The sequence below is a fragment of the Mus caroli genome, chromosome 11 (genome assembly GCF_900094665.2).
Source record: "Mus caroli chromosome 11, CAROLI_EIJ_v1.1, whole genome shotgun sequence".
NCBI classification, from domain to species: Eukaryota; Metazoa; Chordata; class Mammalia; order Rodentia; family Muridae; genus Mus; species Mus caroli.
The window spans coordinates 79592835-79617601 of NC_034580.1; the positions used below are offsets into that span (position 1 = coordinate 79592835).

General features: G+C 41.9%; 1 protein-coding gene across 9 annotated transcripts in view; it reads left to right on the top strand.

Moving 5' to 3' along the window:
* Acaca (acetyl-CoA carboxylase alpha) overlaps window positions 1-24767 on the top strand; it is a 271901-nt gene that overhangs the window by 222257 nt on the left and 24877 nt on the right. For all 9 annotated transcript variants that reach the window (XM_029483172.1, XM_029483174.1, XM_029483176.1 and 6 more), the window contains 5 exons: window positions 11535-11678; window positions 12184-12304; window positions 16382-16478; window positions 19219-19315; window positions 20287-20422. In XM_029483172.1, coding sequence (XP_029339032.1) covers window positions 11535-11678; window positions 12184-12304; window positions 16382-16478; window positions 19219-19315; window positions 20287-20422 — 595 coding nt within the window. The remainder of the gene's footprint in view (window positions 1-11534; window positions 11679-12183; window positions 12305-16381; window positions 16479-19218; window positions 19316-20286; window positions 20423-24767) is intronic.

Genomic DNA, 24767 nt, shown 5'->3' on the forward strand with positions numbered 1-24767 from the left:
TATTGATGTTCCCAATAGATGTTATGTAAAGACCATTAACACACTTTGGAACACCATTAGTTTAAGAGGCACCATGTTCAGCCTTGATAGGATAGTATATATGCCAGTCATCTGTCTCTAAGAGTCTCCAGGGACTTGTTGATACAATAACCCTAGTCACTCTAAGCATCAGCCCATCAGTTAGCATTGTTAAAAGCCCTTTACTCCCTATTTTTACAAAAGATAGTTCCTATATCCCATAGCTCTCTCCTTTGTAAAGAGATTTTTTTTAACATCTTGTCTAAATGAGTTTTGCATTGACACTATGAGTGAATTCTCAGAGAATATTGTAGTCGATGTCTGATCTCCTTAATTTTCAAGCCCATCTTCTACACATAGACAAAATGTTGGTAAATCTGGTCCCATTTTAGAAAGCTGTTTTGGTTTTCTTTTGTTGCTCCTATTTGTAGAAAACTGTACCAAGTATTTCTGACTCTGTTAGCAAGCCTTAATGATGTACAGCAACCTAGTCCTGATTACTGGCTTGGAGATGCTGCTCAATGGAGTTGCCATTCAGATTTCCATTACAAAAGTAGCCTTTGACTATCCAAGAGAGCCTCTGGTATCTAAAATGGCTTCAGTACTACAGACTTGAGAGAACTGACAGATTCTAGTGCAAAGCTTCTAGATAAAAGGAAAAGCCTGGGACTCTGCTTTGGGGCATTGAATACAGACACAGGAATGATCACACTGGCTAACACAGTAGAAGTGGGCTCGAAGTCTTTGGAGTTCTAGAATGTTCTAGTTTGCTTTCTGTTTCTGTAATAAATACCATGACCAAAGCTACTTGGGGAGAAAAGCCCTTATTTGGCTTAGAGTACATCGTTGAGGGAGACTCTCAAGCAGAAGAGATAGAACCATGGAAGGAAAGCTGTTGCTGGTTTGTTCCCCATGGCTGCTCAGTCTGCTCTCTTATGCAACACAGTACACCTGTCCAGAGGTGGCTGGGTCCTCCCACATCAATCATTAATCGAGAAAAGTTGTTCATGCCCACGCACGCATATACACACACCACACACACACACACACACACACCAATTTGATTGAGGCAGTTCTTCAATTGAAATTATCTCTTCCCACGAGACTCTAGTTTGTGTCAAGATGGCACAAACCAACCAACATACAAAACCTTTAGATAAGAAATTTTTTTTGCTCAGTCTCCCTTTTGCAAGTAACTTTGGACTTTAGTTCTTTGTGTAAAATGGGAAGCATATAATATGTATTGCTTACCTGAAAATGGAAAACGAGAAGAGCTCTTAAATTCCCTTTTAATTGCTACCATTCTGTACTACAAAGATGTGTGTGTTGCTCTGGAAAGTAGAGAACTATGTTAGGCTAAAACAAAAAGAGAACAGGTTAGTACAGTGGAATTTTTAAAAGGTACTACATATTATGATATATAATACTAAAATTGCATATAATGAAATGTAAGATTCTTATATATTAGTGGAAGTAACATCGTGATTTAAATTTTATCTTGATAGACATAGTGGTTCATGCTTTTAATCCCAGCAGAGACCAGTTTAAGACCAGCTTGGTCTACATAGTGAGTTTCAGGACAGCCAGAGTCACATGGTGAAACCCTGGAGAGAGTGAAACAGAGACAGAAGACTGAGAGACACAGAAAGAGAACAGTTACAAGTTAATCTTGCTGCAGAGACTTAGGGATCACAGGGGTAACAGCTCAAACTCTTTGAGTCCGATGTCTGGTAGAATCAGTAAAGGTGACATAGTTTGGGGCACTCAAAGTCTTGAAGGCATACATACATACAAAAGCTAGCCTGCTAGAATTTGTTACCCTCACTTCAATATGCAGGCTCTACATCACTTTATATATGTGGAACTCTGATATATCTCTGCCCCATCTCCAGGATAACCATTTCAAACCACCAAGATTCTAGTGTGTCTTTTGAGTGTTAAGTGAAGAAGTGTCTTTACTTCACATGTTCTGTGATTCACGAGGGCCTCTTCACTTCCTGTTACTAGTAAAGCATTTCCCTGAAGCTAAACACTCTCTTACGTCTGTAGGCATGGCCCCTTATGCAGAGCATAAGCACCTTCCTCAGCACCTTCATTTTCTAGTCATGCAGTCCTTACACCATTGTTTAGTGTGTTTCTTCACTTTCCTCTTTCTATACATGTTCATAGCTCCTTTTCAGATTGTTCTTCACTTGAAGCTTACTACCCTGTCAACCCTCTCTCTCTCTTCAAGCTTTCTTCTCCCACAACCCCAGCCTGGAAATCAAGTAAATTAGCTTCTCACCCTTGCCTCCCAGTTAAAAATCCTGTACTCCTCCAATAGTGTCTCCTCTTGGATTTGCAGTCCGCAGCCATCTCCAATAACCATCAGGCTGTCAGCTTTTCAGCTCCCTGCTACCTCCCACCTCCCCCATCACTCACTAGAGGAAAAAGAGAGCCGGAGCCAGAGCTTGAAATATATCATGCAATAGTGTATCATGAATTTGTTGTGAATCACAGCGGTGAAGCAGGTTTATTTATTTCTGAGACCTTAAATCAATACAAAGTAGGTCTCTTAGTTCTGAAGCTGGGATGGAGTGTGAAAAAATGAGCCCATTGTACTCTTAAAACTTTGGGGAAAGGAGATGACAGCTATATAATTCCATTTACCAGGCACTAGGGGCTTTAATGTGAAGGTGACAGGGAGCTCTTTGTGCATTTAGAGCACCATATCTTCTAAATAAAAGATCTGTACACCTGATAGTGGAGCACAGCTCCAAGTTTAATAATCTCCAAGCATTAGACCAAGCCAATATGTTCCCAAGTCAGAGGGGCCCCCTAACACCCATAAATTAAAAGTGCAACAACTGCACATGGTGGTAGATTAGAAATTCGAGGACTCCAGTCTTTCCTGAGGAAGATAGAACTAAGTAAGCCCTTGCTGTGCAGACTGCTGTGTGACTGTGATAAAGACTTGGGAGTCTAGACTCTTTAGAAACCTGACTCCTGGCTGGCCATCATCCTAGGAGTGTCCCCTGTGCATGGGTCCAAATGTAGCTATGTCCTCTCTCCTTCAGGATGGCTGTCATCACACAGTCTAATTGACTACTGCACACAGGCAGGAATGTTGAATCATGAGAGAAGCTTGATGAACATTTTAGATTGAACTCCAGATTACCATGCCCGAGCTTCACGTTCTCATGTGCTTGAGTCTTGACCAATTTCTAATTTTTTTTTTTTTTTTTTTGGTTTTTCGAGACAGGGTTTCTCTGTGTACCCCTGGCTGTCCTGGAACTCACTTTGTAAACCAGGCTGGCCTCGAACTCAGAAATCCGCCTGCCTCTGCCTCCCGAGTGCTGGGATTAAACCAATTTCTAATTTTAATAATATCTCGGAACCTAGGATTTAAGTCCTGTAAAATAGCACCCATATCTGGAAATTTGAGAAACCAGTTGTTAAGGAAAAGAATTCACTCCAGTTTGGCCAATAGCATAAGATACAAATATGATGAGTTAAGGCCGTCTCAGCAGATAATCACCTTTTGAATATCTTCATTTTCTACTTGACTCATCAATAAAATATCTTTTCTCAATCAATAAATCAGATTTATACAATTCAGTAGAGCAACACTGATAATATATGACTAGAGTTTACTAGTAGCCCATGTAGAGAATTTCTAAAGAGGTCCAGAGGCTCTGGCAGGTAAGGGCTCTTGCCCCCAAGTGTAAGGAACTGATTTCCATCCCCCGATTAGGCATGAGAAAAGGAGAGCACCGACTCTTACAGATTGTTCTCTGACGTACCCACACTCCATGGTGCACGAGTGCTCATATACTCATACGCGTACACACACAAAATAGATGTTAAGGGTTGTGGTCAGAACCAGTGACAACTCAGAAACACCACCCAGCATCTGCACCAAAGACAGGTAAAAGGAATGAGTCACTTGCTTCCCTTTTATACTTTACATTAGAGCACTAATAGGAGGCTTGGCTTTAGTGGCTCGACTGGCGTGAATATGTCAGTGTTGAGTTTCCGTAGTTCATATGGAGCTCTGGCATTCATTCATTGCATTTGTAATTTGTAAAGTTGCTTTTATGTTGAGATACATTATGATTCCTGATTTCATGGTATTTAAAACAAACTTCATTTTCAGAAATATCCAATCTTTTGACTTTGCAACGCAATATCTGTAAACATGTGGGACCTATTCATGCCTGTCCATCATGATACATGCAGCCTGTAGACTAGTGTTTGGACATGCCTGATACTGAGGGATTTAAAAAAATACTACCCACCATAAACAAGAAAATGAAAATAAAAAAGTTGCAGAGAAAGAATAAATGTTACTGTCTTAGAAGTCAGGCTCTGGCAAGTCTATCTTTCAGATATATCAGATATCTGGCTGCTGTGAGCTCTGGCACTGGGGCATTTTACCATTTGCCTCAAGTACCAGTCTATTTAGAAAAGCCACGAGGTAACTAAAAACATTTTTAAAAAAATCTATGAGAAACGTATTTGGTTAAAGAGAATCCAGAATATATAAAGAATTGTCAGAACTCAATAAGAAAACAGCCCAATAGTTAAATACATGGGCAAGAAATTTGAGTAGACTCTGCATGAAAGAAGATGTTTAAAGATGGGAGATAAGTGCATGCAATTATGTCTGCCACTCCTCATTAGGGAAATTAAAGCCACAGCCTCACAGCACTACATTCTTTCCCTAAATGATGCAGCTTCTTGTTGTTTGTTTATGGTGATGGCAGTCAAACTCACAGTCTGATCCTCGCTAGGTAAGTGCTCTAAATCTGTGCTATATCCCAGCTCTAGGAAAAACCAAAATAAGTATTTTTTAATGATAATTTACAAAATTCCAAATGCTGATATGAATTGGGATAGCTAGAACTCTGTCCACTATTGAATGAAATGAGAAGTGGTATCACTACTTTGAAATCTGTGGTTTGGTTTCTGTTTCTTTTACTAAGTTAGCTATACACTTACCATACAATCCTGTTTCCAAATGTTTGTGGCAGCTTTCTTCCTAGTCTCTCCCCAAACTGACAGCCTAGATGTCTACCAACTGACAAACACTGACTGAGTCATGACACCCCGCTGTGAAAAGGAAGTACTTACACTTGGACTGTATGAATGAACATGATGCACTCCATATGATAACCAAAAGAAGCTAGGCCCTGAATGCTGTATACTCTGCGAATCTCATTGTATGCCACCTTAACAAAAGGCCAAGCAGTCAGAGCAGAAATGAGATCACTGGCTGTTTGGAGTCGGCAGAGGGGCCAGAGGAGCGTGACGATAATGTTCCCATGTCGTTACTGTGTACCGGATGTGACTGGATGTGTTCGTCAGTGTCATAGAATTTTATACCATAAATTGGATACTTTTGTTACATGTGAATAATCTCTCAATAAGGTAGACTCTTGTCTGCCCTCTTGGTTTTCTTTTGAGTTGGGGCCTCACAGAGTGGAAGCTGACCATAAACTCCTGACTCTCCTGTCTCCAGTTCCCAAGTGCTGGGATCACAGGCATGAGTCACCACACCTGGCTCTAAACCAGACTTTATTTAAAATGCTAAGTATTTCCATTTGGAATTGATTTATTGTCAGTACTTTCATGTCTCTAGCTAAATGAGTAGTTAGCTGATGGATCTCTGGGATGAGTGATTTCTTTTGGCAGGCAGCTCTCTATTAGGAAGGCTATGCCTTTTCTCTCACATTTGACAGGCAAACTATCTATGGTTCTTCTTCATTCCTTTACATTAATAGTATCTTCCACTGCACCTGTAAGTCCTTATTGTTCCTCTACTGGTGAGTTTGTTCTTGTGCTCTCAGTGAGCAAAGCTCTTGCAGTGCTTTTTCTGCTCTGTATCTCAGTGTCTTTGTGGCTAAATACTTTCCTATCAGGGAACGATGGCACACACCTGCCCTAGGAAGCCAGGATAAGATGGTCAGCTTGAGGCCATCCTGAGCTATACACATAGCAAGACACTTGTTTTAAACTACATTTAAAACAAAACCAGTCTTTTCCTGACACTGGTAGCAACAGTCTCTTTGCCTAAGATTATTCTTCAGCAAACTTGATCACATCAGAATTTGTTTCTTATTGAGAGATTTTTGAGTCTTGCCAAGGGGATTATCTTGACTCAAACTATGGCTCAAATCCCCTCTGCCTGCCAGTGTGTATCACTGAGTTTCCTCTCTGCCCCCAAGCCTAATCCACCAGCTGCGGGCTAGCTCTCTAGTTTGCCAGTGCCAGCCGCCAGCCGTGACAACAGTATAGAAAGGAGTGTAACATTGTCACAGAGGCATTGTCTCTGACTCCCAAGAAATTTAATTCCACTCACCCTTGGATATATTCCTGGTGAAACATTTACACAGTAATATGTGCAGCACCACTTAGAAATGTTAATTGGAGATTGAATTACTTGTCATCTTTTAAAAATGTAGTTCTTTGGGGTCAAGGAGGATGTTAGGAGGAGAAGTGCTGTTACGGTTTTCCCCTTCCCTCTCTCCCCTCAGCCCTTTCTTCTTGCCCGTCCTCCCTCTTGTCCCTTTATACCACTCTTTCCCCACTGCCATCTGATATCACTCATCTGTCTGTCTGTCTGTCTGCCCTCCCCATCCTTTATCCATAACATCCCAGAGTGACGTTAATACCCAGAATCATGCATGAGATCCAGTGATGATGGTTGTTCAGTAAATTTTTCCTCTGGAGAATGGAAATACCATAAGAGGATTGCAGCGAGAACTCCGCTTGTGTAGCCTGATTCTCAGAGTCGAAGGAATTTTGTGTTCCCTGCTTCCTAAAATAGAAGATGCCCTGACTCTCCAAGGATTGTTAAAAAGGGAAGAAAGGTGCAGATTTCCTTTTTTATCATGATCGATATTCACCATTATTAGTTTCCATCTTATCACATGATTGGCAAATATTTACATATAACTAAATGTTCCTAAACTAATATACGTTCCCATATAATATTCCAAAAATATGTATATTAGGATAAAATCAATATTTTAGAAACTGATCCAGGTTGCATCTGTGATATGTGGAAATTTCAATGCTGTGCTGACAAATATCCTTACAAGAAAATACTGCACTCATTCAGTATTACACAGTGATTTCATTTGCACAAACACTCACAGTGCTCTGCCACTTCAGTCAAACGTTTGGAGCACTGGGGAAAGAAAAAAATGTGTTTATCTTGATCTCCAAAAAGGGATTTAAGGGTGAGAGCAGGCGGTATATTAGACTGTTTTCATTGCCTGTCAGCTGTGGTAAACCTGAGCTGTCTGCAGTGTCTCTGGATAAGCAGCAACAGTGGCCTTAGTATGTTTGACTGCATTCATTTATACCCTTAGGCATCTCAGCATTTCTGCAGACGCTATAGCACCTTTGGTGAAACCTTTAACAATTGCATCTCTATTAACTGGCTTTCATGAGATACTTTAATTCTTAGGTCTACCAGCTACAATAAGCGGAGGGTTCATTGAAGCTTAAGTATATAGCCAGACAAGGTGACAATCTTCTTACCTCTCGATTTGGCCCTTTACTTCTGTGGTCTGGGCACTTCGAAGCAGAGAGCCCTGGGATCGTGCTCTTCTTGTTATTTCATGGATCTGCTTTGACCATTTAGGGCTATAGACGGCAAAGGCAGCCTCAGGAGTGCACTTTTGGATGTCTCTTGTGTGTCAGGGGTGGTAAATTTTTGTTAGGAATAAATTAGAGGACTGGCGACATGGCTCAGCAGGTAAAAGCACTGGCTGCTCTTCCAAAGGTCCTGAGTTCAAATCCCAACAACCACATGGTGGCTCACAACCACCCATAATGAGATCTGACGCCCTCTTCTGGTGTGTCTGAAGTCCGCTACAGTGTACTTATGTATAATAATAAATAAATCTTTGGGCCAGAGCAAACAGCGACTGAGCAGGGCCAACCGGAGCGAGCAGAAGTTCTAAAAATTCAATTCTCAACAACTGCGTGATGACTCACAACCATCTGTACAGCTACAGTGCACTCACATACCTAAAATAAATAAATAAATCTTTTTTAAAAAAGAATAAATTAGAAGTTTGTATCATATAGTAGCAAATGTGAGGAGAATGATTCAGGAACCAGAACATTGCAAGGGTCTTGACAATACAGAAATGTCTGGCCAGGTTTCAATGGGTGACAAGTGAGGCGTACCTACTTAGTGAAGATATGATGATGGTGACCCACAGCTTCCTCAAGGGTCGGTAGGCTACCATACTGAGAGAAACAGTGATTTTGGATACTTCTTATCTTTCTGGTAGCCAGGGAGGACTTGTTTGGCTGTCCCTGCATTATCATTTCAGAGTTGGGCAGAATAGAATCTGTCCTAGTGCAGATTGTGCTGCCTTGGTTGTAGCTTTTGTCAAGAAGAATCCTAAAATCACTAAACCCACCTGAGTCAACAATGCCCCTATAAATCAGGAGCTATAATGTGAGCCTTCATCTCACTGGTTGGTGCTGGTAGGTAGCTGAGGATAGTCTAGGCTACTGGTTTCTCTTGATTGTTGAGTGACTGTGATTGTTGCTGTCACTCTATAGACAAGGAAACCGGCTTCATTTCTGTTTCCATCACTACCCTACCCCATCTCCCAAGCTAATACCAGTCAGATGGGGCTCTTCAGGTGCTCTGTAACTCTATCCTGTGATTTCTCTTTTATTAACAAATCACAGCACTCGGGAGGCAGAGGCAGGTGGATTTCTGAGTTCGAGGCCAGCCTGGTCTACAGAGTGAGTTCCAGGACAGCCAGGGCTATACAGAGAAACCCTGTCTTGAAAAACCAAAAAACAAACAAACAAACAAATCAAATGCATCTTCTCAGGTGATAAGCATTTGTTAGCACAGAAATAATGTTTTCAGCTGTGGGGAGGGACCCCTAGGGTTTCTTTGGGACCCAGAGGGAAAGATGTACACAGATGCTGCTGCTCTCACAGACATTTCCAGAGCATCAGGATGTGAGGGAGAAGACATGCAAAGTCACTGCATCTTGCTCCTATGTGAACATAAGAATAGGGGTTCAAAGAAGTGTGCACTGGGGTTCAAAATAGCCATCAGTAAAGTAGAAGGGGTAAGTGCTAGAGTCTCTGGGAGTGGCCTCATCCTGGATGCCCTTCTCAATTCATCGAAAAGAGGGTGAAGACATTTAAGATAGTGCACTTAAATAACAAGCTGTTCTTGGTTGTCTTAGGTCCCTTTTGTCTGAGCTTGGTCCTTTCTTGGCATTGCTAGTTTTGTAACTGTTCAGTGTTCTTGCGGTTAGACATCATCATGTATCAATAGTGGGACCAAAAATAATGTTTCTGAACAGAAAATATCCCTTTCCTATGCAACAGGGAGTATCTGGCTCCTGACATAAATTATGAATATCAGATATTCAGGGTCAGCCCAGTGTCTCCTTTTTATTTCATTTCTCCTTTCCAATTTTATTTTAATAATTAAAAATACTGCTGATCACACTGAATGACTTCTAGCAGAGAAGCAGTCTGTCCCAGAAGGACCAGTTGTGGGCCATCAGGTTTATGACAGCCATAAAACCAGAGTCAGATCAGAGTGCGGCCTCCCTGAATGACGGGCCTTCCGCCTTCACCAGACTCCCCATCACTGGCTGCTTTGGAAATGTCTATTTGTTTGGGTTTTTTGTTGTTGTTGTTCTGTTTTGTTTTGTTTTGTTTCCTGGTGCATGTGCAAGAGTGTGTATGCACACACACTTAAAGATATAAATGAAACAGGTATGTAATGCCCTCTGCCTGTTAGAAAGACTAAAGCTATAAAAATAACAAACGGCATGTATTTGCTAGAATGTCAAAGTTATGAGTTTATTTTGTAATGATGTGCTCCTGCCTTCATGAGGTAAACTGGCCGTGGCGGAGGTGTTATTAGTAATATGGACTCAGTGGAGCAGAAAGCCGAGTGACCGAGAGATCAGTGTATCAGTCAGAGAGAGGGCAAATGGAAAGAGACAGCAGGAGAATGAGAAAAGAGCCGCAGAGCCTGGGCTGAGATTAAAGACAGACTGAGAGGAGGATGGCAGCCCACTGGTCAGATACGGTCTCCCCTGCTCACCGGCTCCTTCAAAGCAGCTGCCAGCATGTTGCTTGGCTTAGGGCTGCCTGGAAAGGCTTGTTCTCTGTGCTTCCTTATCAAGGAAAGCAGTAATCGTAGAGCAATTTTGCTCTCCATATTCTTTTCAGAACACTCGCTTACGCCTTTCCTAGCTGAAGTTAAATGGAACCAAGGCCAGCGGGATCACAGCAAGGTTATTACTTTGGTCACCAACTTGTTCAGCTTTTGGAAGGTCTTGATGCAGGGGGCTGACCCAGCAGGCAGGGGAACCTCTCCAAGCACCTAATAAGAAAGGGCCGGTTGAAAACATACAGGCATAGTTTGTTGGCCTTAATTTGTTTAGGTTCTCCCAGGAGACTGAAAATGAATAAAAGTTAGAAAAAAATTTTTTTCTAATGTTGTTGTTTCATAGAAGAGAGGAGAGAGAACAGAAAAGAGCGTGTACAGTGAGCCCTCCACAACTGTTTAGTGCTCTCCAGGGCTACCCTAGATGACTGGCAATTACTACACACTCAGCAGTTTGCAATAGTTGGTGATCAGGCCGTCTGACTTCCATCTGCTGGGTCAGAAAACCTCCCTCCCTGGAAGAAATTATTAACCAATCTTAGGGAAGAAACGAAACCCTACAATTTCCAAGTCCGAGAATATCTTTTCTTTCTTTTTTTCATTTTTTTTTAGGGGAAACTTTGTAGTTTCCATTTGCAAGTGCCCCCACCCGACAAGGGTTAAAGTCCTCGGGAGACAATAGGGTGAGGCTTGAATCCTTGCCAGGCCTCAGAGGATAACAGGCTTGGGAAGTATATCACAGCCTCACACCCAGCAAACAAAGAAGACTGGAGTCTAGGGGGTTGAGTGCTGTCATGAGCTGCTTCAGGATTCTACCTGGTTTAGGAGTGGGGGAGGGAAACAGTGGGCCAGCTTTAAAAATCAAATGTCAGGAGAAAGTTAATCCTTTAGAAAAATAAGGCACCCAGCCCCATAGCCTTTCTTTAACATAGCCTCAGCGTGTGTGTGTGTGTGTGTGTGTGTATGTGTGTGTGTGTGTGTATGTGTGTGTGTGTGTGTGTGTGTGTACATAACTGCTAGACAGTAAAAGAAGATGTAACCATTACCCCCCAGAGTCCCAGCCTACCTACAACAATTTTTTTTCTCAGAGCTAAAGTCCTCTGCACTTGTCTATGGTGGCGTCTAAAGAGAGGGAGTTTGATGGTTTTAAAATTACAACAATGTAACTGTTAAAAGTCTTTTTTGTTTTCTAAATTTTCTTTTAGGGAAGAAAATCCTGGCAGTCCCTCTGAACAACCCCCAAAAATGGGTTTGTCTTTGTTTGGTAGAGGGGAAAAATAAACTGTCTTAATAAGAATTGGGAAATAATATACATTGTTCTATCTGTACAGACCAATGTCTTTTCATTTGCTCATTTGTCTAGGTTCTTGGTCGGGAAGTATACACCTCCAACAACCAGCTTGGGGGCATCCAGATTATGCACAACAATGGGGTTACCCACTCCACTGTTTGTGATGACTTTGAGGGAGTCTTCACAGTCTTACACTGGCTGTCATACATGCCGAAGGTGAGTCGTTCCTGCCCACCACCTCTGCCGCAGCTTATTGTGTTTGAGTTGTTTGAAGAAGTTCTCATGTATTTCTCTGAAACCTGTAGATTTCTTTCTCTTGAAGCTGTCTTTTATCTTCAGGATACCTTTGGATCTCATTAACTTCCACTCTTTTTCCAGCCACAGATATTTCATGGCCTATATATGTTCAGATTCCCAAATATTAAGAGTTCCTCATCTCTATGCGCTTTCTCCTCCCGAAGCTTGCTTCTCAGAGAGCAAGCGCAGGATGGATCAGGTCAGAATGCACGAGTGTGTGTTAGGCTCCTAAGTGAGAACTGGGAACTGTGCGTGTTCCTTGGAGCTTGACACATGACTGGGATGCTTCTGCTTGATGCCTGGGACCAGTGGTGTCATTCTGAAAGTGGGCCCTGCTGTCTTTGTGTGGAACTATTGCTGCTGAGTTGAGGTCTGAGCCTGACATCTACTGATTGGTGCCCATTCTCTCCCACTCTTTCTCTAGAGTGTACACAGTTCAGTTCCTCTCCTGAATTCTAAGGATCCTATAGATAGAATCATCGAGTTTGTTCCCACAAAGGCCCCATATGATCCTCGGTGGATGCTGGCAGGCCGTCCTCACCCAAGTACGTATATGTTTAAGGACCTAATAGTATCCTGGCTGTCTAGTAACTATCTAACTCTAGCACAAAAGTATATTTGTAAGAAACTAGAGCTCAAGGCCCAGAAATAAGGAAGAAATAAGAAAAAAAGCCTTATGAAGAAAATGGTAAAAAACTGAAATCCTGGTAAACAAACAGGAGAAAAGTAAGCTTTATCGATCACTTGCTCAGTCACAACTGTGTAGTTGCTGATTCATTCCTTCTGTGTCTTAGGAACTTAGGTCTTTAAACTGTTTATAGTAAAAGCCATAAAATCCTGGGCTTACAGGACCAGAATCCTTTTTGTTGGGGTGGGGGTGGGGATCCTGGGGCTCAAACTTAGAGAGAGCTACATTTATGCTAGGTAAGCACTTGACCACTGAGCTGCTACATCTCCGGCCAAGGACCAGACTCTCTGGCCAACCAGTGTCTATGAAAAAGAGCATTGAGCCGGGCGGTGGTGGTGCACACCTTTAATCCCAGCACTTGGGAGGCAGAGGCAGGTGGATTTCTGAGTTCAAGGCCAGCCTGGTCTACAAAGTGAGTTCCAAGACAGCCAGGGCTATACAGAGAAACCCTGTCTCGAAAAACCAAAAAAAAAAAAAAAAGAAAGAGAAACACCCAGCATTGAGCCAACTCTATGGGTGCATGCCTACACTTGGGAGGCTGAAGCATAAGAATCCCCAGTAGTAGTTTGAGGCCTACATGGTGATGCAGGTCCAGCCTAAACTGTGTCTAAAACAAAAGGTGAGGTAAGACAGATTAATGGAGTTACCATGAGAAAGTATCTCTAAACTTTAAATGTAGAATTAACTGCATGCTTATTACCAGACTACTGCTGAAAATCATACCACCCCACACCCTTCCTATGATACTGGGAAGAGTACTGATAGTAAAATGCTTTTAAGAAGCCCTGAGTTTTATCCCTAGAGCCCTCATTTTAAAAAGTGGGCATGGTAGCATATGCTTGTAATCTCAGCACTGGGGAGGTGAGGACAGGTGGATCCCTGGGGACTTGCTGGACATCTAGCCTAGTGTACTGTAGTTCCAGGCCAGCAGATGGCACCTGAGAGATGACAACATCTAAGGCTGAACTTTTTCCTCACATGCCTCACACACATTGCAGAAAAAAATGGGTGAGTGAAGAAACTAAATGTACATTGTCAATCCACTTGGCAGTTGCTTTTGTAAAGCCCCAGGTAGCTTGTTGTTTTGTTTTGTCTTTCTTTGAGATAAGGTTTATCTTTGTAGCCCAAGCTGGCCTGGAACTGGTGATGTAGCTCAGGTTGGCCTTTAACTCTCAAACCCCTTTGCTCCAGTGTGCCAAGTGCTACAATTGCCAGCATGAGCTCCCCACCACACCTCACCCTGCTTTCTCTGAATGATGTGAGGAAGAAAGTGTTGCTTCTTTCTTGCATGTCTATTGTCACTAATCATTTTTAAAATACTGTGTATCAAGAATGGGTCACAGGGGCTGGAGAGATGACTCAGTGGTTAAACCACTGGCTGCTCTTCCAGATACAGACTCAGGTTCCGGAAACACGGCAGCCCGAAACCATCTGTAACTACAGTTCCAAGGAAATCAACATCCTCCTCTGGCCTCGCTGGGTGCCAGGTCCACACCTGGCATGTAGACACACATGTGAGCAAAATACTATACACATTAAAATAAAAAATGGATTGCAGAAGATCTTTGTTAAACTTAAGGGCCATTGTGATTCTGCTGAAGTAAAAAGATTTGTTCATAATCAAGACTTAATAGAAACCACTCAAAGCAGAGTCTGGTGTAGCAACACTTTCATTTACATGTCTTATTTTTGCAAGATCCAACAGCTATTGTTTTGATGCAGTTAGACATGATCTCTAACTGTAGATATTCTAGAAAATTCAAGAGAACTCTGTTAGTTTTAATTTATAATCATAACTCTTTTTTTTTCCAGGCCTTTTCTTATTACTCTTAATAAAATTACTTTTTCTTACATAGGCAAAAAAAAAAAAATCACCATAGTAATCTTTCTCCTCCTCATTTTTATACACGATTATGGTGAGAACCATAAGTCTGACACAGTGATTGGCCTTAAAAATCTAGGACTTTTCAGGGAATTAAGTGTTTCTCCTCTAAATTCAGACCAGAGCTCAGTAGTGTTCTCCTGGGAAACATAGGGGAGCATCGCAGTGGCTCCAGTCCTACATCTAAGTTAGAGTGGCTTCCTTGTGGGACCATCAAGTCCAGCCAGCATAGCCAATGGCTCCTTCCTCCCTAGTCAGCAGATGAGGCGGGATGGTTTTGTTGTGGTGGTACTAGAGCCTGAACTCAGGCAAGAATCCTGCTCCCTAGCAGACTTCTAGCCAGCTCCCAAGGACTTTGAAACAAGTAAACCTTCTGGTCTTGAAATTAATTCTATAGTTCAAATCACTTATGATCGAAGTAAAAATCATAAAATGATCCAGGCATATAAAGTTAAAATTTTCAGTATCCTAGTGAAACTACAAATTTGGTTTAGAATCTTAACTAGAATTTGAGCCCTTTGCAAAGCATAATAGTATATGCATTTAATCCAGTGCTTTAAGAGGATGAGGCAGGAGGATTGCAATTCAAGTCTACCCTGGGTAAGATTATCTTAAAAAAGCAAAGCACCTATGTTTCATAGAGTGAACAAAAGCATATATTTAGGTGGGCATTATCCAGGTCATTATTAATAAGAACCACAGAATAAATGAAATGTGTGATAAACTAAGTTTTCTGGTGTTTTGGATAATATTTTTTCATTGACTCTCTAGTAATTCATCCTGCTGTCTATGTGCAGCTAACACTAGCTCCCAAATCGAGTGACTTCAGATTTTAATTTAGTGGAAGCGTTAAAGAAAGCAGATGATTCCCTATGATAAGTTAAAGCAGATATCTTCTAGGTGAAAAGTTAAAGTCATTTATTAGAGGAGATAGTGCCGTGATATTCTTCAAACTGACGCCCAACACGAGACCAGAATCTAAACGATCAGCTTTGGGCTCACGATAGAGAGATAATTTTGAAATGGATGATCACATTTTACACTGGGGCCATAGAGGCAAGGAATGTAGAACACAGTAATTACAAGTTTAGTCTTGATAAAACACTGTCCGTCCTGTTTAAGTCAGCAGAGGTTAGCTTGCTCAGATCTCTATTTTTAATTGGTTTTGGACTCGAGGTTTAAGGGGGTTGAGGGCCCCGTTCAAATTAGAAAAATCACTGAGAAACTGTGAGCTGAGAGGGCAAATGAGGAAACAGGTATTTGCAGAAGCCTTTATGGGGACTTGGTCAAACATTCATGCCCGTGGATCAAAAGCTTTGTCTTAAACTAAGGTGGTGAAAGTTACATGCCTTGCCAGGATGGGGAACTGGATAAGGGAAAGAGGTAATGTTATTAAGTATGTATATATTTTTAAACGTGTAAAGCTTAACCATTATGTTTTTGCTCTGTCAAGGACGTATGTCATGGCCCTTCATGTAGAAAGATTATACTTTGTCAGCCATAAGTAAAGTGAATCTATATTGTTGCATTCTGGCAGAGAGACTGAATCTCTTATTTACCTCCAAGTTTGAGTCTTCATCTAATCATTAATACTTAGTGTTCTCATCTTCCCATTAAAAGAAAATCAAATGGAATCAAACAAAATTGTAAGGCAAGTTTTAAAATAGAAATGAACATTTAAAAAACATCTTTAATGACTTGGCTGCCTCTTGACAAATGTTTGTGGTGTCTTGAAAAAAGGCAAGCTATTTATTTAAAGGCACGCTAACTCTCTGCTAGCTGAACCCCATCGTTTAACAATAAATGATGCTTTTGCTGATAAATGATTCCTTCCATGCAGACTAGCAAATGAAATAGGGGATGATTTCTGAAGGCAGATGAACACTCAGTTGCTTAATGCTTCCATCTATTATAATATGGTTAGAAACAACGAACTCCTCAAAACAAATCCCCAGATCCTACCTTAAATCCATCAGCCCAGTGCACTGCCAGTAGGTCGACTCTCTTTATGCTTTTTATGTCTTTCTTACCTCCACCCCTTTTCCTTCACAGCCCAGAAAGGCCAATGGTTGAGTGGGTTTTTTGACTATGGATCTTTCTCAGAAATCATGCAGCCCTGGGCACAGACCGTGGTAGTTGGCAGAGCCAGGTAAGACCTCTTTCGTTTTGGAAACCCTTTTTCTTCCCAAGTAAACATAGTAAAGGAAAGGGTCATGGGTTTTACCAATAAAGCTCTTTGTCTGTGTTTTTTAAGAGGATTAGATTAGAGCCAGAGCCAAGGTAATCTACTGATTCCTCTAGTCATTTAGTGTGTCCTTCTAATGAGGTGTTTAGTCTGAAGACTGATTTTGACAATAGTTCCTTTTTATACTTCTGCAAGAGAAACTTGAGAACCTCACAGCCACACTATAGTCGACATCACCAGTCAGTTTCCTCCCCAGAAGACCACTTCCTCTCAGGAGCAGGCACCATATGGTTCTCTGTATACCTTGAGAGAGGTTTTTCTGACATCATGACTACTGAAATGACTTATAATACTGTACTGCATTGGAATAGAATCAGATTTGAATTGAAAAAAATTTTAATCTGAAGCAGGAGTGAGTAAAATAAGCTGGTATAGGTTGCTGGGATACACATATTTTTCAAGTGGGAAATGGAAGTTTCTATTAAATTTTAATACCCACTCTAAGAAGTGCTTCACTCAACAGCAAGCTCTGTGCAAAATAATCTGTCGTGCTTGCTATAACGAGCACCTGCCAAGGCTGATCTTAATCTAGGTCTGTGCTGCAGACATGCTGCCTGCGAGATCTGCATTGGGGGCTCACCTTCCTCCAGGGGGCAATCAGTTTTTCTTATCTTGGTGAAAAGAGGCACCTGCTCAAGATTCTCCAACACGCCACATTGGCTTGAGATTTAGATGCTAGCCTTGGAAATAATTCTAGGCTTTGTGGTTCTCTCAGTACATCAGGTCAGCATGCCTTGTGCAGCCAGTGACAAGGAGCCATCAGATGGTGAATCTCACAGACAGGGCCTTTCCCTGCGACACTGAATAGGAGTCACCTGAGACAGGAACTTGGAAACTAGCTGCTCATTTTCTTTCAAGTGTCAGGGCTTTCCCTCACCCAAAGCTACAGCATCCATGTGAGAATTATTTTATGTTGGTAAGATACCTGCTGAAGAAGTGGAAGTAGGGCATATAATTAGTCATGGGGTCTCATGTTATATTGAATTTGGTTTTGTTTATTCTGTTTTATCTTTCCTACATATCAAATATGCAAAAGTATTTAAGCCATCCAAGGCCAAAATTCTGCTAAAGTCTTTACACCTCCTGTGGGATGTGAGACAGTGGTGCTTTTTGCCCTTAAGATCAGATGAATAGCAGTTACCCTGCCACCATCAGTCAGGCTGGCCTTGGGCAGCTCAGCTCTTGTTTATTCCAACACTCGCTCTGCCTTCTTCCTTTCTTTCCATCTGATGAGTTCTGGGCTTCTTACTCCAAACACATCCACATGCTCAGAAGTATATAAAACAAATGGAGCTAGCTTCTTTCAAAGGCAGTGGCATTTCAAGAAATAAATATAAATGTATTCTTCTGGGATTGTTACTGTAAGTGCTGCCAAAACTCATCTTTGGTATGTATGTTTGGAATATGTGTGCTATTGGCTGTAAATTGTCTTTTATTATTCCATGGCACCTTGTCCAGGGACACACTATAAAACAAGATGTAGCATCTTCATGTGCTAGCCTGATAAAATTTATATGAAGTATAATAGAAAACAGAAGTTGTTCTGAGCTGTTTTCAACTTCAATAAATAACTGTAATACTGGGATAAAGATGTTCTTTATTAGGTCACATGGGCCCTAATATATAAGTTATAAGTTACCGATTTAGGGTGGCTTTTGCAATTACAAGTTTCCAGTTGGAGTGTTAATCATTGTGAACAGAAATATTTCTGAACTCTCCTGTGTACCTCCTGCTCGTTGTCTGGTTGTCTAGAGGGCTTTTGATTCTGATTCAGTGCAGGGAAGTGACAAGGGGGTGGTGGGTGGTCTCCACTCAGTTCCAGCTAGGTCTCTTGTGAGGAAAAGAATCCATTTCCAGTAGTTGATAGACCAGCTAAAGACCATCCTTCATGGAAAAGTTTGTTATGGACATGTTGTTGGGAATGAGTATAACCCAGCCCAGTCCCAGCCCAGGGGAAAGCCACTGGCAGAACACAGATGGAATCATTTTCTGGAGTAAGGACTCACCCTGCATCTGATGCCTCCCCCTTGGTTTTTCTTCCTTCCTCCTGATTCATCTCTGATTCATTCTGGGAAATGAAGGCCACTATAGGAGATTATTACAGAATATACATGCAGCAGCTTCAAGCTTCTGAATCCTAGTTTAACATAGCTTTGAAATTAAGTATCTGCTTCTGATACAGATTCCACCAAGATTATTATTGAAAAATATTCCTGTCTCGTTGTTTTCCACTGAAGCAAAGTCAAGGGCTTGTTTAACTACCAAGGCTCTATCCCATAAGGCCAGCAGTTTCAGACTGTGCTCCACTATCAAGAGCTGATTGACAGCAAACTGAGACGTTTCATTTGGCAGCCACAGAAATAGATGTGTGCACTAGGCTGTTGAGTTCCCTAATTCAGCACTCAGTTTGAATTTATCCTGTTGGGTGTCTGAAAATATGAGTGAGTGTGCGGGTACTTTCCATTGTATTTACAAAGTGAATGAAACCCAAAGGTCTCACATTTAACCCCAGAAGCATCAGTGCCTCCTCTGCTCTCTGTTCGCATCTAGTTTCTCTTTCAGTGTTTGCATGCAACTGAAAAATAAAAACCTAATTGTAATATTAACATGCATCATGTTCCCGTGTGGCTCTCCCTTTCCCCAGGTTAGGGGGAATACCCGTGGGAGTAGTTGCTGTAGAAACCCGAACAGTGGAACTCAGTATCCCAGCTGATCCTGCGAACCTGGATTCTGAAGCCAAGGTTGGTCACCTCAAGTGTCCCTTGTGCTCATGCTTTTGGAGTACCTTTGTGCCTGGAGTTTGTTTCCCTTCTATGGTGCCTATGATGTATTGAGTGTGTTGCAAGCCACTAGATTTTAGAGGGAAGAGTGGCAGCCGCCTGAAACGATTGCAGAACACTGATCACTTTCAAGATGCTTGTAGATAACTGCAAGCAAGGCCTCGGCAGTCATCTCAGTGATGCTGGAAAGCAGTCTGCTTTTGTCTTTTTTTTTTTTTTTTTAAGATTTATTTATTTATTTTCTGTATGTGAATAGCTGTAGAGATGGTTGTAAGCCTTCAGGTGGTTGTTGGGAATTGAATTTTTAGAACCTCTGCTTGATCTAGTCTACCCCACAGCCCTGCTCACTCCAGTCGGCTCCGCTCCGCTCCACTCAGTCCAGTCAACTCTGCTCACTCAGTCCCTTCTTGCTCTGGCCCAAAGATTTATTTATTATTGCACATAAGTACACTGTAGCTGACTACACCAGAAGAGAGCGTCAGATCTCATTATGGGTGGTTGTGAGCCACCATGTGGTTGCTGGGATTTGAACTCAGGACCTTCGGAAGAGCAGTCAGTGCTCTTACCCGCTGAGCCATCTCGCCAGCTTTTTTTTTTTTTTTAAATTGGATATTTTCTTTATTTACATTTCAAATGTTATCCCCTTTCCTGGTTTCCCCTCCGAAAAACACCTTCCCCCTGTCCCCTTCCCCATCCTCCTGCTCATCAACCCACAAACTCCTGCCTCCTGGCCCTGGCATTCCCCCACACTGGGGCATAGAGCCTTCATAGAACAAAGGGCCTCTTCTCCCATTGACGTCCGACTAGGCCATCCACCATGTGTGCTCTTTGGTTGGTGGTTTAGTCCCTGGAAGCTCTAGGGGTACTGGCCAGTTAAAGGGTCTCCTTCAGATTGTGTTGATAACTGACTCCTCCTTTACTTTCCTCAACAGATAATCCAGCAGGCCGGTCAAGTTTGGTTCCCAGACTCTGCATTTAAGACCTATCAAGCTATCAAGGACTTTAACCGTGAAGGGCTACCTCTAATGGTCTTTGCCAACTGGAGAGGTTTCTCTGGTGGGATGAAAGGTGACTGATGGGCCAGGGAGATGGTGACAAGTCTGCTCTGGGCTAAGAAGGGAACCAGTGATTGCTAGGCAGGGGCTGGGAAGCAGTGGAAAGAGGTTGGTGGTTGAGTTTCAGTAATTGTGGGCATGTCTTCAGTCCCAGGTGGAGCTCTGAGTTCCATGGCAGCCAGAGCTGCACAGAGAAACCCTATCACCTCTCTACCCCACCCCCCCAAAATTACTGAATAATCTAGAATCGTGTAGGTGGGCTACTGTTGAAGATGCAGCATGTTAGTTGGTGGTCTGGTGGGAAGTATTTTTACTGGTTCCCATCCCTCTTTTCTGACATGTTCTTCACTCACATTACTCTCTAACATTCTTGGATGACCAAGATGTATTCTGAAATTAGCAGTAACTGCAAGAACATGAAAAAAACTATACTAGAGACTGGCTGTTCTTTGGCAATTTGTGATATCTTTTTATTATCCACCAACAGCCCGAGGCCTCTGGCTCCAGCAGATTAGACCATTAGTATAAAGGCTATAGTCCACGCCATGGGAGTTTCCTAGTGATTAGGCAGCCAGTGTCACCATTAACTAAAAATTCTCCATGAACAGAGCCACTGTGGACAGTCCAGGGAGAGCCAAAAATGATTACCTCATCTAAGGATAGACACCCACAGCTGTGCAAAGGCCAGCGTCTGCACCTACAGGCTGTGAGAGCATGCCGATGACTGCATTCCTTATTCACCTCAGGATTCTGAAGGAATACATGGGATGGGGGAATGGAAGGAGCTGACATACGGAAGTGATTGGGACTGTTCAGGTTGTAGAAATGTAAAATAATGAGCCCTCCATAGAGAGCCTGTGCAAAGCTTAGAACAGGAACACCTCTGCTTTCTGAGGGAGGGACAGCCTGCCTGGGAGAGCTCTCCTTTGTAGGTCACTGTCCATGTGTGAGATGTATTCACAATGTTTGCCGATGATGTACCCTGGCCTGGCCAGGCCTCATTGAGAAAATGGAAAGCTGTTACTGTTTTGGTTTAGGGTTTTTTTTTTTGGGGGGGGGGGGTTGGTTGTTTGTTTGTTTATTGCTTTTACTGTTTCGCAGTCATCAAAAAGACCATTTTTATTAGAGAAATACCACTTTTCCTAGAGAAGGCTTTAACTGTACATTACAGCTTAATGTTTATGTACTTTTTAAACTATTTTTTGTATGTACCTGGGTGTTTTGCCTCCGGGTATTTATGTGCATTACATGTATGCCTGGTGCCTGCTTTAGCCAGCAGAGAATGCCAGGTTCCCTGGACCTGGAGTTACAAATGTTTGTGAGCCACCATGTGGTGCTGGGAACTAAACCCGGGTCCAATGCAAGAGAAATAAATGCTCTAGCCACTTTCCAGCCCCTTGAGGACTTTACTTTTTTATTATCATTGATTTGGTTGTGGGAAGGGTAGGAGAAAGGGCCAAAGGACAACTTGTTGGTTCTCTTCTCCCATCATATAGGTCCTAGAATTCCAACTCAAGTTGTTGGATATAATAGGGAGCACCTTTACCCACTGAGCCATGTTACCATCCCCTTACATAAATGTTTTTTAAATATAAAGGCAAGCCGGGCATGGTGGCGCACGCCTTTAATCCCAGCACTCGGGAGGCAGAGGCAGGCGGATTTCAGACTAGGCCAGCCTGGTCTACAAAGTGAATTCCAGGACAGCCAGGGCTACAGAGAGAAACCCTGTCTCGAAAAACCAAAAACAAAAAAAAAAACAAAAAACCACAAACAAACAAAAAAAAAAAACCTAAAAAATAAAAATAAAAGTAAATCATCTATACAAATACTATGAGAAAAGAAGTATATAGTTTAATCAGTCAATTGTACACACTTCTACTGAGTTCCTGTGTACACCTTTATTAGGTGACTGAAGAAAAACAGGTGTCAGAGACAGACATTGCCTCAAGGAGTCAAGAAAAATGTTCTTTGGGAAATGTGATAAAACTGTAATATATAAGCAAAATACCAGGGAATTCAAGAAAAGATACCACATGGAAGCTAGGATGGAGAGGGCTGTTAACACTCGTGTTCACACATGTGGGGTTCAGTTCGTATTGGCTCTTAATTTTGCTCTCACTTCCTTCTGTTTGTTTTACACTGAAACCTGAGGGTTCAGTGATGCTCCTTGTGACTTCACTGCAGGGCACTAAGAATGCAGGGAGACCTACCTAGCCTATCTTCCTAGAAATCAGAGTTGCCACGTCTACTAAAAGACAGCTAAGTGGTTAGAGCATTTATTTCTCTTGCATTGAACCTGGGTTTAGTTCCCAGCACCCACACAGTGGCTCACAAACATTTGTAACTCCAGTTCCAGGGAACCTGACATTCTCTGCTGATTTCAATTCTGCTGCCTATTTTGGCGTCAGTCCCTTATATTGATTGCTGTCCTGAAATATTAAGTCCAAAATTAAGATTGATTGAAGGCAAGACTAGTACCACATTCTGTAATTCTAGCACTTGGGAGGCTGAGGCAGGAGAACTGATGTGAGTTTGAAGCATAGTCATACCTGTTCTCAATGTGGTGTGGATGGGTTATTGAATCTGTGCACTAGAAACTAAATCACCTGCGATCATGCTGTCTTCTGTAATCACAAGTATCTCTAAGAGACGTTCAAATTTCTGTGCTCAGTGTACATGTATTAAGGTTTGGCTGAAGTAAATCTCCGTAGGTGAGTAGCTTTAAAAAAAAATGACGGAGTTGATTGAAGAGTGAGTGTGTGTGTGTGTGCAGGGGTGCATACACACCACGTTGTATTTGAGGGGTCAGTTCTATCCTCTAAGTGAGTTTGAGATCTAATGTTCTCAGATTTGCTCACTGAGGGCATTCACACACTGAACAATTCTGCCTGCCCATCACTCTCTAGAGCACTGTGGCTAACCAGAGTCCAGGACCAGAACCAGTCAACTTATAACACCCTTGGATATCCAGAAAAAACGTATCACTTGTCTGTTCTCCCCTCTGTCCGAAGTGCCTGTGGTTATTGTAGGGACAAATAACTAGAGCTCAGAAATGAGTTTTGTTTTATTTTTTTCCTGAACATTAGAGCAAATTCAAAATTAGGGTGATGTATATAACTCCTTGTCTCAAAAAAAGTTATTTTTTAATTGTGATAAAAGATGCATAGTCCTCATTTTAACCATTTCTACGTGTACAATATATTGGTTAACTGTCTTGATAGAGCGGCTTTATAATTATTAGTATTACTTCTATCTCAAACTTTATCACTCAACTTAATCTCTGCTCACTAAATAATTCCTGTCCCCGGTTGGAAATGAGTCATTGGCCTAATATAGTCCAGAGCGAAGTTCTTTCATCTCAGCTTAGGTGTGATGCCATCCACTTACATATCACACAAGACACAGGCTTTAGGCAAGAGAGAGGTCTGTGTGAGCACAGGAGGGGAGAACACTCTCATGTGTACATACAGGTCAGGATGCTTCTCACCTATTATCTCATGGTAGAGGACCTAAACCGAGAGCCTCTTGTCATTCTCCACATCCCTTGGGGAGATGTTTGCAGTTTTGGTTTCAATACTGGCTGGGGATTATGCAGGGAGGGAAAATAAACAATTATGCCATCCCTCAGTGCACACAAACACACAGCCAGGAGCCGACTGCACTGTGGGTAAAATGACTCCAAAATTGTGTGTAATGAGTAGGAAAAGATTAGAGACAGCTCTTGCTATGCTGAAAATTGACATTAGTGGAGAGAAGAAAAAAAAAACTCTTTACTAGTCGGCCTAGGAGGTCTAATTCGAGCAGTAAAAAATATAAATAAATAAATAAAAGCTTGTCAAGATGGTATTGGTGCTTTTTTTCCAATGAGCTCTATCTGGCCGGAAGGCTATTCAGCATAATGCAAAATTAAATTATAAAAACTGGCTGAATATTTAGATGGAAGAGCCATTTGGAAGCAGTTTATTTAGACGAACCGGCAATGACCCACAACAGGGAGACATCAAGCGTGAAATTTACTAGAAATTAGCACCAGGGTCCCAGCCTCAGCGTGAATAGCTTGATAGGATGCAAATCCCAGTGATATTAAGCCGCCTCACTGCTGGTGCTACAGGGTCACTCTCAGTTGGCTTTTCATGTTATACTTATTATTTTTTCCTAGGACAGGTTATAAATAACAATAAAAAACCACATTTATTGAAAACTTTAACTGGAATGAAAGTCTATTTTAAAGTCTCTGATTACTTGAATGTTGAAATACAATGTCCACCGGCTGTAATGAACTCATGAGAGATATTACATGTATGCAGCTTGTGTATGCCTAGTGTTTACCTCAGTGCCTAGCATAATCTTGCCTAAGC